This window comes from Danio rerio, chromosome 2 (assembly GCF_049306965.1).
Source record: "Danio rerio strain Tuebingen ecotype United States chromosome 2, GRCz12tu, whole genome shotgun sequence".
Classification (NCBI taxonomy): domain Eukaryota; kingdom Metazoa; phylum Chordata; class Actinopteri; order Cypriniformes; family Danionidae; genus Danio; species Danio rerio.
Window position 1 is genome coordinate 28,437,680 of NC_133177.1, and position 17,862 is coordinate 28,455,541.

Genomic DNA, 17,862 nt, shown 5'->3' on the forward strand with positions numbered 1-17,862 from the left:
GCTCCTTTCCCTTGATCACTTGCCAGCTATAGGAAGAGTCTTAGTGGGTCTTCCAGAGCAGCAGAGTTTTTTCTATAACCTTCCTCATCCTTGTGCCTCGAGACAATCTAGTCTCGGAGGTCTACAGACAATTCCTTTGTCTTCATGCTTGGTTTGTGCTTTGACGTGCACTGTCAACCCTGGGACCTTATATAGACAGGTGTATGCCTTTTCAAATCATGTCCAATCAACTGAATTGACCACAGGAACTGTTGAGCTGCTGAATTATCTCAAGAATGATCAGTGGAAACAGAATGTACCTGAGCATAATTTAGCAAAGGTTGTGAATACTTCTGTACATGTGATTTTTCAGCTTTTTTTAACTTTTAATAAATTTGCAACCATTAAAAAAATAATAATTTCACATAGTTATTATAGGGTATTGTGTGTAGAATTTAGAGGAAATAAATAATTTTGAATCCATTTTGGAATAAAGCTGTAACATGAAAAATGTGGAAAAAGTGAAGTGCTATCAATAATTTTCGGATGCACTGTGGTCCTATTCCACCACACCAGTTTAGGTGCTGGTTCAGAGCTGAAGACTTGTTTCAAATCAGTTCTTTGTATTTTGACACCCAAAGCACTGGCTCTAAACCAGGAAATTAGGAACCAAGGGCTGAGGACTGGGTTTTTGTGACCAACGCAACAAACAGAAACCGTTTTGAGTGCCATATTAGAAATAGCAGCATAATATATTGCTGCTCACATAATCGCTTCTTATCTGTTGATTCAATTTATGGCATGCTGCACGAACATAATATTCTTATTGGTATCTTCTATCTAAACAAATTACAGTGTTGCATGAACATGTTATTATCGCTTGTTATGTCCATCAGTTTGGAGGAATTATCACTTTAAGCGTCCTCAAAAAAAATAATAATAATAAAATTAAAAAACTACATAATTGAGATGTTTTTAGTCAGACTTTAGGTTGTTTCTGCATGAATGGTAATCTCAGATTATGTTAAATCCTCTGCAGCCTCCATCCAGGAACCGGCGAGAGAGAGCAGAACTCAGACCAGACTTCTTTGACTCTGCAGCCATGATTGAGGATGAGTCGGTAAGAATCAGGATCTTTGGTTTAAAGATTTTAAGATGACCAAAACAACATTTCAGATCCATTATAATGCAGTCGGTCCACTGGTTTGTCCATTGATACCATCTCATTGCACCCATTTTTGTTCAAACATGACTTTTTCTGATACTGGAACTTAGTAAATTTGTTTCCATGGTTGTTTGTGAACATTTTTTCTTAGCAAATAAAAAGGGGATCCTACTCAGTTGTGCGTTTACTTTTTTTTTAATGCACAATTTCAAAGTTTACGCACATCTTGGCTTTTCCATTAAGCATTTTTATGCGATACACCAGAATGTGCATAAAAATGAATGGATAGACACATTGTTAGTGGGAATTAGTCAAATAGATTCATAATCATCAAATTTTTCAGCCCTGCTAACAAGAAGCTTTCCAAAACTCTCCTCTCAAATCACATTCATCTGATAAATCATAGTTGGGTTTTAATCGAGAATTAAATGCAGCTACAAGTTCCTAAAAGTGAATCACCTGTAATTGTTTTTGTTTTTTTTTCTCAGGGATTCACGATGCCCATGTTCTGAGGTGCCACAACAAATGGAAGAGAGGAGCATTTGGTTTGATTAAAGCAAGGGCTGAAGAGACATTCACAAAGAGGAGGAAGCACTGATGTCCAGGTTCAGTGACTCTGGATTAAACTCTCCACAAACTCTCAATTATCCTCTTTCATCAAGCACCACATCAAAGGAGTTTTTTCCCCACCCAGATGCAGTCCCATCAAGTCACGTATGGTAAAATGTTCCGTCTTCATCAGCTTATCTGAATGGCACTGAATGGGATTTACGTCGTGGTACAGATTTATGATGTAAGAATGTACGCTCCCATATGTTTAAGATGTACATATTTGTGTTTATCCATCCTACTATGTAGAAGCCCTGTACAGTTAGATTATGAAGTCGTCGCTTTAACTATGTCCAACAAAACCACCAGTAGTAAATGTCGATCGATCTTCAGATGGTCTAAATTTACACAACGCCCAGTAGTATTCAATAGCCATAATTCTGGTTAAGTGTGTTACGTTTGGTAAGTGTTGGGGCCTGTTCACACCACAGATGATAATTATGATGATAATAATAAATATAAGGGTTTAAAAATAGTTAAGCATAAGACAATAGCAGGCACGTCACATCAGCTGTTATGAATATAGAAGACAAACAATATTGTTGTAATTGCCTCAAAGCTATTTTATTCTAGCAAGTGAGGGATTAAAACAGAGATTGATACAGGTTTTATGAAGAGCAATTTACTACTTTTTAGAAGACAAATTAAAGAATATTGTATATTAAATCCGAAGGGAACGCAGTATGTTCTCCGAGGTATGTATCAGCTGTATTAGCAACACTTCATATAAAAAAACACTACTATGTACAGATCTGTTACTTTTGAATTTTTTTTTTTACATACTGACGTGACGTTGTGGACCGAGGCTTTGAAGCATGTATCAAAAACATTATACATCTCGCAGTGAAGCAGTGTATCGAAGCTTGATTCGTTTTGCCATAATCATGTGATCAGTGGTGTCCGAAACTTCATTTTCACCTATACCCAGGTTTATGCTTCGAATTTTAATTCAAAAGTATTAACACCCTCGTGGGTTAGTAAAGTGTATAGCGAGAGATTAGGCACCGATTACATACATTTCTACTGTTTCAAAGCACTGCAGTTATTCAACTAAAATACAATAGTAATTTATAGTAAAAAGCTTTTGGACAATACTAAAGTGTATTATTTACAACTATTTTTAAAGAAGGCCACTGCATATTGTAGTATAGTAGTAGCAGTCTATAAGCATCACTCTGACAGCCTCCTCCTTACAGCATTGGCCTCCCATACAGGAATCGCCGGTTCGATCTCCCTTGGGAATGAGTTAATGTTAACATGATAAACATAAATACTTTTGAATACCTTGGATTTAAATACAGTCATCTGTGGTGTAATGTAAATAACTTATATGTAAAAAAAAAACTATAGTATCTGAGTAATTTGTTTATACTACTGTTGTATTACACGTGAATGAGTTGGTCAGTTGTGAACATTTGACATTTTTGCAACACAGTGCTTTCCCAAACTTTAACCAGCAGAGGTCCTCGTCGAGCTCTGATTTAGAAAGCTTCGAGTTACAAATCTTTTTCCGAGTCGAATGGTTCACTGGTTTAGAAAGCTTCAGTTCACATCACTATTTTTACATATAAAGACTAACTCTGATTCTATACACTAAAAAAGGAAATGACTTTTACCATGTTTTTATTAAGTATTTTTGACACGTTTCCATTAAAAATGTCTACATGTAAAGATTCTTGTCATTTTTTCCAGTAAAACTGATTAATGAAATGGTTAAAATAAGACACATATCTGTTAGTAAGCTTAGAAAATCAACTAAATTTCATTAACAGATATGTGTTCTTATTGTAACCATTTCATTAATCAGTTTTACTGGAAGCAAGACTTTTAGGCTTTTAACAGCATTTATTTATTTTTTTGTTCCCATGAAAATGTCTTGATTTAAGAAACTTTAGACATATTTCTTTAAAATTTAAAGTATTTGTATTTGTAACTATTATTGATAAACTATTAATTTTTTTAGGGCCTTAAATTTAGAAATGGCAAAATTGTGACTTTCTAAAATCCATAAAAGAAAACTATTTCCAACAAAAATGGTGTCGGCTCTTATAAAGCAGTTTAAAGTTTACATTGCTTTGCTGAAACACGCAAGTTAATAGACAAAACGTTATCATGAATCAGTTGCTGGGTTTTCATCACCCTGTATTATTTTGAAGTATCTTGAGAAACAATGATGGAAACGGCACATTTTAAATAAAAATCGCTTAATTCACAAAATCAATTGATATGGTTTTTGGACTGCAGAAAACAAGGTTTAATACGGATAATGGGAGATGGAAACACATTTGCCGAATATACACTAATCAGCCGGCTCCATTATGCTTGGCTTGTTTACCACTGGTTACTGGGTCACCAACACTACTACAGTCAGCTGCTCTAACAACTAGATGGAAACACTATATTTGCAAACTTTAAAAAGATTTATTCATGGACACTACTATATTTTTATTGTTATCTTCATAGTTGTGGTTCGTGGTGTGAACAGGCCTTTAAAAATGCAGTGATTATTGTCAGAAATGAGATAGAGAGCCAAAAATCTCAATGACACAATTGTCCCGAAGGTGCGTTCCATTACATGTTGTGTAATTTTGGCTTGCAGAAACATTTGAATGGTCAGTATTTGATTTCCAGTAGATTTAGTTCTAATAAGGTGAGGTTTATTTGTGTGAAACGTCTAAACAGCAGGGTGTTTTTGTGTGGATCAAACTGCAGAGGCCCGTTTCAGTGCTCTATGGTCCTGTGCTCTTCAAAAGTGAAACGTTACACCGTCGACAACACAAGTTTCCCATGATGCTCTTGACTTCCCATCCCGAGCCTCGCTTAGTTTTGCTAGTGTTCCTGTAAATTGTACATTTTCAATATGAAATGGGTTTTCTTTTTGTACAACCTAGAAATGATGTACCACTTTCCCTTTTAATGGAAAACTGTTCTAAAACTTTTCTTCGGTGAACTTATGGACGACTCACTTTTTCAGAAAAAGACAAAAAATTAAATGTGTAATCATGAACCGTGGGAGTGTTTTATTGATTGGAGAATGTTTAAATAATGCATACGGACGGGAATAAGGCACAAGGAACCATGTGAAATCATGATGTTTTCTCTAGTCTAACCACAGATGCTGTTGTGAAATGCTCTAAAGCAGGGGTGCCCAAACTCGATCCTAGAGGGCCGGTGTCCAGCATAGTTTAGCTCCACCTTCTTTCAACACACCTGCCTGGAAGTTTCTAGTATACCTAGAAAGAGCTTGATTAGCTGATTCAGTTGTGTCTAATTGGGGTTGGAACTAAACTCTGCAGGACATCGGTCCTCCAGGACTGAGTTTGGGCACCCCTGCTCTAAAGCTAGTGTTCTAGTGAGATTTACAAGGGAATGTTAGCATGTTTCTTCCAGGGGTTGGTCTGTTTCTTGCTGGCCAGGACCTCCAGGTCTCTGCATATCCTCCTGCGGGTGGTGGAGGGCTGAATGATGTCATCCACAAAGCCTGCGAAACACATGAAACAATATTTAGAGCATAGTTCTCAAACTCGATTCCCGGAGGGCCACAGCTCTGCATAGTTTTGCTCCAACCCTAATCAGACACAGCTGATCTAACTAATCAAAGTGTTCAAGACTACTATTAAGCAGGTGTGAGTTGGAGCTGGTTGGAGCTAAACTATGCAGAGCTGCTGCCCTCCAAAAACTGCATTTGAGACCGTTGATTTAGAGAGAACAGACATCGGCGAACTTGTTGAGAAAGAGCTGTAATGATGAATGTGTGTTTTTGTGCACCTCTGACAGCAGCAGGGAAGGGATTGGCAAACTTCTCCACATATTCAGCTTCAGCCTCCGCTTGGTTCTGCTTTCCTCTGAAGATGATTTGAACAGCACCCTTGAAGAAGGGAAAAAAGGCAGCTTTAAAGTTTTTCACTCTTTGGCCAGTTTACAGGATTTGTCCTGTTTTTGAATTTATAAAAATGTTTTAATATGTAATAATGATAATAATGAACACTAAATATTAACTAATTCAATATAATTTCCAAAATGTTAAAATATCATTTAAATGATAATTGTTTTTATTCAAATGTTAGTTTAATTATTTCATTTTATTTTTGAGTGATTATGCTCACCCAAGCTGCATTTATTAACAATGCATGATTGCAAGATACATTACCAAAAAAGGAAATTATATTGTGAAATAATTTTAGAAGTTTAAATAACTTTTTTACTTCAATATATTTTAAAATGTTATTTATTCCAGTGATAGCAAAGATGAATTTTCAGCATCATTATAGTGACGCGATCCTTTAGAATAATAATGATAATAATAAATACTAAATATTAACTATAATTTCTAATATTTTAAAATACACATTCAATTACATAGTTTTTTTATTTTTTTTTTTAAATGTTTACCTAGGCTGCATTTATCAAACACATGATTCCAAAATACATTAACCAAAAAATAATAATATTTTAAAATGTTTTTATAATTTTAAATAACTTTATTCAATATATTTGAATATGTTATTTATTCCAGTGATAGCAAGGGCGACTTTATAGCATCATTACATGTGCCATGATACTTTACAAATCTAATACGCTGGTCAAGAACTATTTAATTAGCAAAGTTGAAAATAGTTGTGCCATGATCCACCATGAAACATTTTTAATTTTTAGAAACTTTAAATTTAATTGTAATATAATTTTTGTTAAACTTGTTTTGTCATTTTTGATCAATTTGATCTTTATGCTCATGTTAGTGGCCACATACCATTTTAAGACCACATCTACAACACATTTACTTTGTGCACTACTTCTTTTGTCCACAAGGTGTCAACAGAAGCAGACCCACACTGATTAACAGTTCAAAAAGAAATTGAGACTGAAAACAAACAAACCACTGAAGACAGCAAAAAAACAATAGAGGTCAATACTGAAAAGTGCTTACGTGAGGGAGTGAGAATGTTTAAATTAACATATTTATCACTTTATTTGATAGCATATGTGAACATGAAGTATACTTTAAAAAGGCTTAGTGTCAACTATACACTTTATACCAAGTGTACTTTTTACATGGCATAGCAATATGTTGTTTTAGTGTCATTAATGGACACCCAACCAAATATTTACAGTTTGTATTTTAAACAACCAGCATGACCCGAGTCAGCAGTTTCCAGACTTACAGGCTGAGCTCCAGCAAAGGAATGAAAGGAGCAGGAGTGACGGTTACAAGCAGCATTAACACCAGATGGAGCCAAGCATACTGATCATTACTGCAGTGTAAGTGAATATCAGCGTTCACTGAGCTCCTGTACATAGATATACTGCTCTCACATCTAACTTTCTGCTTACAGGACCAGCATTTTCTAAAAGCAACAGTTCATCAAAAAGGAAATTTACAGAAATTACCACTATTTTTCACCTTCACAAAGAGGAGGTATATTATAACACAAAGGAACATATATTAAAGAATGATAATAACCGAACGCCACTGACTTAAAATAAAAGTATTTACTGGTTAGCAACATTCTCAATTTATCTTTTTTGTGTTCAACAAAAAAATAAACTTATATCTTATAGGTTTGGAACCACTAGAGGGTGAGTAAATGGTTTGATAAAATGGTAGTAAGTTTTTCATTTTTGGGTGCTTTATTAATATTAAATGTTTATCTATATATACACATGTATGTATGTATGTATGTATGCATGCATGTATGTATGTATGTATGTGTGTGTATGCACATATAATGAAAAGAAGCCAAAATTAGATTCACATTTAATGAAAATCCTGACGTTGACTGTTGGTGTTTGTGCATTCAAATTGTGAGAAATCAAGATTGATAGAAAAACAACACAAAATATAATCCATGTACTTGTAACCTATTGTGAAATATGACAACATTATTGTCAACATCAAATTAGAATCAATAATTAATTTTACCAAGAAATTAATTTTACTAGAAAGCCCCATAAATCAAATGCAATACTGTAAGTGGCGCACACACTTCAGCTCCTTAGTGCAGAAGTTTACCTTTGCACCCATCACTGCGACCTCAGCAGTTGGCCAGGCGTAGTTCACGTCTCCTCTCAAATGTTTGGAGCTCATCACATCATAAGCACCTCCGTAAGCCTGGAGTGAAGACACATACACACAGGGTTCAGCAAACAAGCCAGTAACAACCACACACACAACATCTTGTCTCTTACCTTCCTAGTGATGACAGTGATTTTTGGAACCGTTGCTTCTGCAAAAGCATACAGCAGCTTGGCTCCATGTCTGATGATGCCGCCGTACTCTTGAGCTGTGCCTGTAGAAACAATTTTATTATTCTTTAGTTATTTTATTTTTAAAGTAAATAGATTAAAAAAATTAAAAACATAGGTGAGGTTAGAAAAAGAAATCTTTGGACACCTGGCAGAAATCCAGGCACATCCACAAATGTGATGATGGGAATGTTGAAGGCGTCACAGAATCGTACAAAGCGAGCACCTTTAACAGATGAATTTATGTCCAAACAGCCTGAAATACAGAAAGAAAAACTTAAAAAAGATGTAATGTTTTACATACTGTATTATATGCATTAAAATACAGCAGTTTGCTTTTAAATAAAATTATATAATGCAAACAAATGTGGCATTAATTTAAATAAATAATACAGTAAAACAGTAATACTGTAAAACATCATTACAACTTCAAATATTCCTATTTTAATTGATGTTATCATGCATTTAATTCTCTAAATGGTAAAGCAATTAACGCCATAGCCATTATTCCAGTCTTAAAGGGATAGTTCAGAAATTCTGCAATTTACTCTCCCTTCACTTGTTCCAAACCCATTTGACTTTTTGTTTTTCTGATAAACACAAAAGAGCATATTTTGAAGAAAGCTGAAAACTAGTAATTGGTTACAGGTTTTCAGCTTTCTTCAAAATATCTTATTTAGTGTTCAGAAGAAAAAGTTCAAAGGTTCTGAACCAATTGTTTGAGAGTTATTTTTCATTTTTGGGTGAACTACCCCTTTAAGTTAACAAATCAGAAATGTGCTATAACATTGAGGAAGCAATGTTTTTTCCAGGATTATGTGATGCGCAGAAGGTTTACAATATTTAGTAGCACCATAAAGATTGCCAAAAATAATTCAGTTTGTGTTCTCAGTTGTTTTAGTTCTCTTGGTTTGTTTAGTGGGAACAAAAACAAAATGGCTGCATCTTGGGACATTATGCTCTGTTTTTGCTTTGTTTGGTCTACACAGAGGCTCAGATGACAAATATACTTTGTTAATGAAAACAATTACACCAGAGTTGTAATCAAACAAACCTGCCAAGTATCAAAACACATAAAAAGTAAATGCGATTTTTTTAAAAACTGTATAATCATAAAGTTACCCACCAGACGCCACTTTTGGTTGGTTTCCTACTATGCCCACCGTCCGGCCATTCATCCTGGCAAACCCCACCACAATATTTTTGGCGTAGTTGGGCATAATTTCAAAGAATTCCCTCTCGTCTACTATCTGAAGGGGTGACATGAGAGTGAAACGGTGAGAAGAGTTTTTAACTATCTGAACCATCTGTGGTAAAATTTACGTACACCATGAACAATATCCAACATGTCATAGGCCTTTGTGCTTTCAAAAGGAACAACAGTATCCAAACCAGGAACCAGCCGGTCTCTGAGGGGAAAAAATAAAGACAGGATAATAATAGAAAAACTTGGTCAAGATAAATCGAGTGATAAGACTAATTAAAATAGAAATGTGGCTTCTCACCGAGGGTCATGGCACTCAACAACTGGAGCTGAATCTTTATTACTAAGTGGAAGAAAGTTGAAAAAGTCTCGCAAGTTCAAAAGGGCATCAATGTCATTCTCAAAGGCCCGATGAGCAACACCTGAAAAAAAGAGGAATATTTACATTTAAGATCAAATAAAAACTGTTTAAAATGCTTTAAGTGGGCATAAAACATGTACAGATATATCTAGGGGTTTGAAAATAAGCATATTTGACAAAACATTTTCTGTTCAAAAAATTTGTTTCTTTGATTTTTTTTTTTTGCATCGAATAACATACTTAAAATCTTACTCATCATTTAACTCTTAGACAGGATTAACAACCAGATCTAGGTGGATTACTTATGAATTGGGTATTACTTGATGGTCCCTTTACCATATTTTGTTGCATTGCATCTACATGCCAACTAATTCTAAATAGATTATAGGTAGACTTAGGTTGTGGTTAGAGTTAGTGACATGTTGACAAGTACTTGCTAAGTTTCATATAGTCAGTTAAATGTCTTGAAGGAGCAGTATCAGCAGATATTAAGCAGACAGTCTACTAATTCTCAAATGAGAAGTAATTGGCATAAGGTTGCAATGCAACTTTTAGTCAACAAAATGTGCGATAGGGACCATCAAAATAATGCAACTTTTAGTCAACAAAATGTGCGATAGGGACCATCAAAATAAAGTGTTACCATGAATTGCATTTATGAATTACATGACAAAATTAGTAGTCAGTAAAATCATAGATCACACATTTCTAGTTATGTAATTGGATTACATTTAGATTACTTTTGTTCTAACCCCCATTTAATGTAACGTATATTTAAATGAAATAATCCTGTACCATATCGACAGATAAAAAGGATAAAAAATATTCCACTCTTTATTACAAACAAAAGGAAGAGCTGTTGAGGAGCTTTGTGTGGTCAGGTAACATTTAAAAATACTAAAATTAATATGCCTAGCTTAAAATCAAGTAAATTATAAAACATTACAAAAATCAATATTGGAAAAAATAGAATTCGTAATATTGCTGCTATATCAAATATTTGATCTAAAAATTTGAGAGAGAGAATAAGAGAAAATACAGAAAAAACAACTTATTGGCATTGTGTAAATAAATAATATGTAATCCATAAAATGTAGAAGTCGGATTACTAGTATTTAAAAAAGCTGTTTAATTACGAGCACTTTTTTGCGCAATCCAGACTCAGGGTTTGTACACATTTTCCCTGCAAAAATTCCTTAACTTTTCCAAGACTTGCAGGAAAATATTCATGACATAATGTTTCATGTAATGTCTATGTATTCATATTAAATAAGAAATGCATGTTTATTACAACATATAGTCAAATACATGACAATCCATGTAATTTATAATACTAATCAAATTTATTTAGATAATGCTCACACAAGACTTTGCTAAATTATGTGAGAACATGCGATTGGCCACGAATGGAGAAGTAAAGAGGCTGCAACAACTAACTAAGCATAATTTGGACACAAAACAATAGCATTATGATAGAACAATATAATTTAATTTCTACTGGAAAAATATGCAAGTATAGATTTATGTTAAACAAATTTCCACAACTTTCTAAAACTTAAATGGTTTGTTTGTTCCAAACTTTTCCAGGTCTGGAGAATGCGATGTTAAAATTCAATGACTTTTCCAGGTTTTTCATGATTGTATGAACCCTGCTGATTACATATAACCCATTATTATCCAGCTCTGCTACCAACAGGCGTACCTGACACAGCTGTGTGGGTTTTTGCTCCTCCAAGCTCCTCCTGGGTAACATCTTCATTTGTAACAGACTTTACCACATCTGGGCCTGTGATAAAAAGGTAGGACGTGTCCTGCAAACACAGGTAAAAAATGTGCATCAGCTGACAACCTACAACAATAATGGAACATGAATGTGACAGGAAAGACTTAGAACTGCTTTACCTTCACCATGAAAGTGAAATCTGTGAGAGCAGGTGAATAGACAGCTCCACCTGCGCACGGACCCATGATGAGAGAGATCTGAGGAACAACGCCTGAGGCCATCACATTACGCTGCAAAACAAATATGAGCATCTCCAGTAAGTGCTGAAACATACACTACCGGTCAATCGTTTGGGGCCATTTTTTTTAAATGATTCTGTTCATCAGGGCGGCTTTTATTAAAGGGGTGGTCCAGAATGTAATTTTAAGGCTTGGTTGTGTTTATAAGATGCAAAAGCAATGTGTGCTCATGTTTCACTTGAAGGAAATCATGTTATTTTTTCATAAGTCTAACTTTAATTATACACAGCTACTCAGCTAACATGAAAACGACTGATATATTTCCTAGTTCCTCTGAAAGGCCCGCCCTCAAGTGACTCTGATCGGTTATCGTCATAATGTGCTGCGATTCGCGGATCAGCTCCACGTCACGCCCATACAAGCACATGCTTTTCTGCTGTGTAAACAGCCAGTCAACCTCCTGCCTGCTCTCTAAAATAAAATCTGACAAGTGTCTGTAACGAGTGAAAATGGGGTGCGGCTCCTTTAAGAGAGATCGATATTGCGTGTGTGTGTGAATGTGTGAACTTTCTGTAACAAGCGCATGTGCGCTGGACTTTCTTTTTCTCTGATGCTCGAATTAAGTTATTTTCTGTGAGATATCGTGACAGAAGAATAAAGCACAAGATGTGGGATGAGACTTGTGTGAGCCTTGATTTATTTTTCTGCTGCTACCACGAGTCAGGTAAGCTCTCCTGAATTTTTTTTTACTCAACGTGTTACACAACATTTTTCACGTATATCCGGAATATGCAGGTGTAAGTAATATAAATCATCCACAAATCTTTTGCAGCTTCATTATCTGAGATGTAAAATGCATGGAAAAGCTGCCTAAAGAGAAACAATGCAAAGTCGCGCACACACATTGAGAGAGAGGCTGTTTGAGAAGTGTGTGTGTGTGTGTGTGTGTGTGTGTGTGTTTACAGCAGTTTGACTGATAAATATGAATTTGTAGCTAAATCGTTTGAGGTGCAAAACAGCATTTCCCATTGTTTAAATCGTTGCTACAGCTTACTGTTAACAGTAGACACTGAACATGTCATGATCAATTTTAACAAATAAAAACACATACAGGTTGTAGTTCACAGCTTCTGCTTTGAGGAGATTTTAGCCGAATCCAGCACTGAACTGGGAGAGATTCTGGAAGCTGTTTTGTCAAATCAAGCTTGCTGTGTATTTTATAATTCTCTGAAACATAATTATTATCGAACAGTAAGCACTTCTGTCTTTGTGTCTCCCTTTGCATTGAACTTAGAACTTTTTACATTCAGAGATGCTGTTTATGTTCACACAGCTACATTACACATCAACTAAAGTTTAAAATATGATATCGTAGTGGACCACCCCTTTAAATGTAAAAGAATTGTTAAATATTTATTAAAATATTTTTAAAAAATGATTTCTTATTGTATGTAGTTTCAAATTAAATTATTAATGTAAGGAGTAATGAAGCCAAAATTCATCATTAAAATCACTGGAATAAAGGAGTATTTGAAATTATAAACTACTTTTGAAAATAACTTTTGTTATTTTATAGTGCAATAACATTTCACAATTTGGACTTTATTTTTCATGAAATAAACGCAGCCTTGGTGAGCAGGATAAGCTTACTTTAAAACATTTAATAATTGTATTGACCCCAAACTTTTGACCAGTAGTACTACTGATCAAAAGTAAATATTTGAAAGGAAATTAAAATTTTTATCTATTAAAAAAAAGCTTTAAGTTACAGAATCTTGTTTTCACCACTGAATAGATAAAACAATTTATTTAAAGTAATGGGAATGCTTGGAAATGGGTATGACTGTCTTCAGAATTTCAAATCTGTCTCTTACCTGGGAGCTATGAACACAAAATTGTAAGAAAGCAGAATCTTTTAAAATTCTGTGATTATCTGTCTGTCTGTCTGTCTATCTATCTATATTTATTTATTTATTTATTTATTTATTTATTTTTTATCCTCACAATTCAGAGGTATCAGAATTCCAGGATGCAATCCTTAATAATAGGTTTATAAAATAACTCTGAGTAACAAGCTGACTTTTGTATCTGAACTGTGAGGGGAAAAACATGATATGTATTTTGATATACAAAGTCATATACAAAGAGTTCCCCATTTTTTAAATCCCATCCACAAATCTGTATTTGAAAAATTAAGTGCTTTTAATGAAGTATTTTGAATTGAGTCTTCTTTAAAGACCATTAAGAGTTTTTATTTTACTTTTTAATTATTTTTGTTAATCTTTTTTCTAATTTTGTAAATTAAGTGACACATTTTTACTTTCCATTCATCAAACATTGATTATAATGTTAACTATCATATTTTATAATGATAAATGTTTCTTGAGCATCAAATTTAACATAGTAAATGATTACTGTAATGGTTGATCCAGTAGTGATGTATCATATGACGCTGAAGACTAGAGAAATTATTCTGAAAATGGCTTTGATTCCACAAAAATAAATTGGATTTTAAAGTATTTTCAAATACTTACAATTTTTTTAACAGTGTCACTGTTTTTTAGTACATTATAATTATTATTATTTTGTCTAAAACGTATCTTGACAAACTACGCACATAAAATGCATATATCAAATTTATGGTTGTAACCATTCAAGCTTACCAAGAAAATATCAGCATATCCTGCAAGAGACTCGACACCTTCCTGAATGCGGGCTCCACCAGAGTCATTGAGACCAATCACTGGAGCACCCACCAACATCGCCTGATCCATAATCTGAAAATTTCATTGCACCAATTGTTAAAAAATTCCATAATCTGTCAGCATTGCGCATCTGTTTTTAATGTAAATGACTAGGCAGCCAGCCTTACCTTGCATATCTTCTGAGCGTGAGCTCCTGATAAACTGCCTCCAAACACTGTGAAGTCCTGTAAAATAGATGAGCATTTCTGAGGTAGTTGTTCATCAACAAAATATTTCAGCGCTGCAGATAGAGGTTTGCAAGCTGTTACCGTACCTGGCTAAAAACATAGACCAGTCTGCCATTGATCCGTCCCTGTCCGGTTACTACGCTGTCTCCTGGGTACTGAACACACAGAGATGATGAACACAGAAAAGTCATGTGTGTTTTTATTGACTAAATGAGTTACATTACATTGACATGTGTTTATTTAGCAGACTCTTTTATCCAAAGCAACTTACAAATCAATGAGGATAAAAGAAATATATAGATGCCATGAAAAGTTGAACAGTTGTTATTACTATTATTGACTCCTTGTAATGGAGTGTTTGTAGTAAAGTCTCAGGGGCATACAGAAGAGAATGCGGAAAGAGTGTGTGTCACAGTTGGTTAGTCTAGCACACTCACCTGTGTAAAGCACGCTCAGAATTGCACAATATTTCTCTAGTAACATGGAGTGTTTATAAGAAGGCGTCTGGTGCATACGGAGAGGAAACGAGTGTCCTACAGCAGTTTCCATCATCCACATGTGTGAAAAATTGTTCATGCTAAGGTTTACAGTTTTGCTAAAAATCCAGCAAATTCATGTTATTTTAATTGAGCTGTCGCCTGTCACCAACCTTTTTTATTTTAACGTCATTAGCAAATTTACATATTTTAAACAAAGTCAAAAACAGTCATCAGTATAATTAAGTTTCTTTATTGTGACAGTTGGGTTTAAGGTTGGGATATGGTGTAGACGTTAATAAAATACAATTGAATAGGTAATTTAATAAATATGACTAATACTCCATAAAATTCCGGCCACAGCTGTATCCCTTCTTTTAACAACAACCAAGTTCCACACATTGAGGTATGATTGTTGTTGGTTTTATATTCTCACATTGATTAATTGTATCGGCCCCTATATTTTTGCCACGCTAATCTAAATGATATGTGTGAAATTGCATTTAAGTAATGACTTTAGAACACTTACACTATTTAATTGACTGTGAATAATTTTGTCCTTTAATAGGCATTGGCTACTAGTACGAGGTCCCTATTTAGAATTTGCAAATAATATTTTAATGAATTTTATTATTAAGGAGAAAGTCTAAATGTGTGAATATAAAAACAGCTTTTGCTCAATGTTCCAGTGAGTCCTTTTATCCACCTGGTCAAAACTACTTACTTCATATAAGTATAACTTATTCGGCAGGCTCTCCATGAAAAAAAAACATTGCTGCATCTGCACCTATTTAAAAGGTCTTTACCTTATTCTGATCTGCCTCCATGCCAAAGTCGGAGCATCGATGTTCCACAAACATGTCATACTCCACGAACGAATCCGCGTCCAACAGGAGCTCCACTCTCTCGCGCGCTGTCAGTTTACCCTGATCACAGCACAGAACTTTACAGTTCTTCTCCAGACTCCTAAGCTTTTTCTTATGTCAGTAGCATCCTGTTGTGCTTTTTACAAATCTTACCCGTTTGTGCTGTGCTGCTATTCTCAACTGTCCTCCTCCTGTCAGCGCTGCCTGCCGTTTCTGCTCAATTCTCTCCTGCACGGACATGTGGCTTGAGGAATAGCATCTTGCGTTCTGCAGCACTTTCGACTGAGTAAACACGCCATACTGGGTTTGACCCACACATTTAAAATGACATTTTAGACCGTTTAAAAGCCCTAAGCTGCTTCGCATTAACTTGTAGGTCGCCATAGCTCCTGCACTTGCTGAGGACACAGGACAGGATGATGTTAGAAAACCTGTGGTGTCTTCGGCCAATCAACTGCGAGGTCCTGCTATTCACAGCCAATCCATGACTCGGTTGACGAAGGGGAGGCGAGGGGCTGAACCAATCACTGCAGATATGTGAGCAGTTGAGCAAACTTGATAGATGTAGTCCACTCTAATGTCAAATGATAAACTACAATTCCCAGACGTTACGAGAAGTTGTGAAAATCGCTTGAGAATTAGCATTAGGTTTTATTGTTGTTGCATTATCATTGTTTATTTTTCTGTTATGTATGGAGATTTTAAATATCTTTATTTTCCCTCCAATCATTTTCAATCATTACGTTACATTTTGGTAATTTTCCCTCCAAATAAAATGTTTAAAATAATAAAATAAAAATAATAAAATAAGGCTGTTTTCAGCCTTCATTGCATGGAGTTTGTTGTATTGAGCCCTGAGTTTAAGCAGTTCATGGTGTATAGTATTTGACATGTCTGAATAAACCTTTTCCTCTACTAGCTTTATTTCTTTTTCTAATAAATTTAATTCCAATTGAAGTTTATTTGTTTTTGAACTTGTGTAACTAATTATCTGGCCTCGAATGTGTGCCCTAAATGCTTCCCATCTTACAGTAGCTGATGTTTCATTTTTGTTATTTTCAAAGAAAACATCTATCTGTACTTTAATGAATTTCATAAAATCTGACTCATGTAACCATTTTTGGTGTAAGCATCAACGATGCAATTCTTCCAAATTATTTACTGATTTATAAGATAAGGACACTGGGCCACGATCTGAAATAACTTTAGGATCATACTGACATGATGTTACTCTGGAAAAAAGAAAAATATTAGAAATGCTAGAAATTAAAATCACTTTTATTTATGTTTGAACATATAATAATCATGACTTTGCGTGTAGGCTATGCTATTATTTGCATTAACATGTGGCACTCTGGTGTTCATGGCAACCTGAGTTCGATTTCCACCTCGTGGGCCAATGCTGATCCTTTCCATCTCTCTACTCAACACACTTTATTCTCTCTACCATCCTATCAAGTAAAGGTAAAAACTTCTCCAAAAATAATAATGGCAAAAAAATACAGTGTAAATTCATTAATGTTGATCCTGGACCATAGTCTTTTAAATAAATTGAAAATTCACAAATGTTGATCCTGGACCATCATCATTTAAATACAGTGTAAATTCACTATTGTTGATCCTGGATCATCATCATCATTTAAATACAGTGTAAATTCACTATTGTTGATCCTGGACCATCATCATTTAAATACAGTGTACATTTACTATAATGTTGATCCTGGACCATCATCATTTAAATACAGTGTAAATTCACTTTTGTTGATCCTGGACCATCATCATTTAAATACAGTGTAAATTCTTTGTTGTTGATCCCGGACCATCACCATCATTTAATTAGTGTAAATTCACTAATGTTGATCTTCACCCATCACCATAATTTAAAAGCGTATAACTTGACTGCACCAATGGTGTAGTGGTTAGTGGATTAACCTGTGGCCCTGTGGTGATCATGGTGACCCGAGTTTGATTCCCACCTTGTGGGTCCATACTCATTCGTTCCATCTCTCTGATCAACATGCATTTTTCTCTCTACTGTCCAACTAAAGGTTAAAAAAATAATAAT

The 17,862-nt window shown here is 34.7% G+C and overlaps 2 protein-coding genes and 1 long non-coding RNA gene across 7 annotated transcripts in view; 2 read left to right on the forward strand and 1 right to left on the reverse strand.

Moving 5' to 3' along the window:
* The window catches only part of stag1a (STAG1 cohesin complex component a), an 89,594-nt gene extending 84,361 nt beyond the window's left edge, over positions 1-5,233 (forward strand). For 2 of the 4 annotated variants that reach the window (XR_012388540.1, XR_012388542.1), the window contains exons 33-35: positions 1,019-1,099; positions 1,633-3,411; positions 3,561-4,760. Coding sequence is in view for 2 of the 4 variants with exons in the window: in XM_068224602.1 (XP_068080703.1) it covers positions 1,019-1,099; positions 1,633-1,656 (105 nt within the window). In the remaining 2 variants the exon portion in view is untranslated. Of the gene's footprint in view, positions 1-1,018; positions 1,100-1,632 lie in introns of all 4 variants that reach the window. The other 2 variants (XM_068224602.1, NM_001362340.1) reach the window with 2 other exon arrangements.
* Positions 4,749-16,194, reverse strand: pccb (propionyl-CoA carboxylase subunit beta). Of its 2 annotated transcripts, NM_212925.1 has the most exon segments (16): positions 4,751-4,899; positions 5,148-5,234; positions 5,522-5,621; positions 7,764-7,862; positions 7,940-8,040; positions 8,145-8,252; positions 9,123-9,246; positions 9,324-9,405; positions 9,502-9,622; positions 11,264-11,372; positions 11,464-11,574; positions 14,187-14,300; positions 14,396-14,452; positions 14,542-14,610; positions 15,738-15,857; positions 15,951-16,190. In NM_212925.1, coding segments are annotated over 16 exon segments (1,674 nt in total). In that variant the 5' UTR covers positions 16,182-16,190; the 3' UTR covers positions 4,751-4,858.
* Positions 5,531-7,251, forward strand: LOC141378204 (uncharacterized). The gene is made up of 3 exons (XR_012392123.1): positions 5,531-5,640; positions 6,885-7,012; positions 7,087-7,251. It is a non-coding gene; the product is annotated as an uncharacterized lncRNA (long non-coding RNA).
* Positions 16,195-17,862: the final 1,668 nt, after the last annotated feature.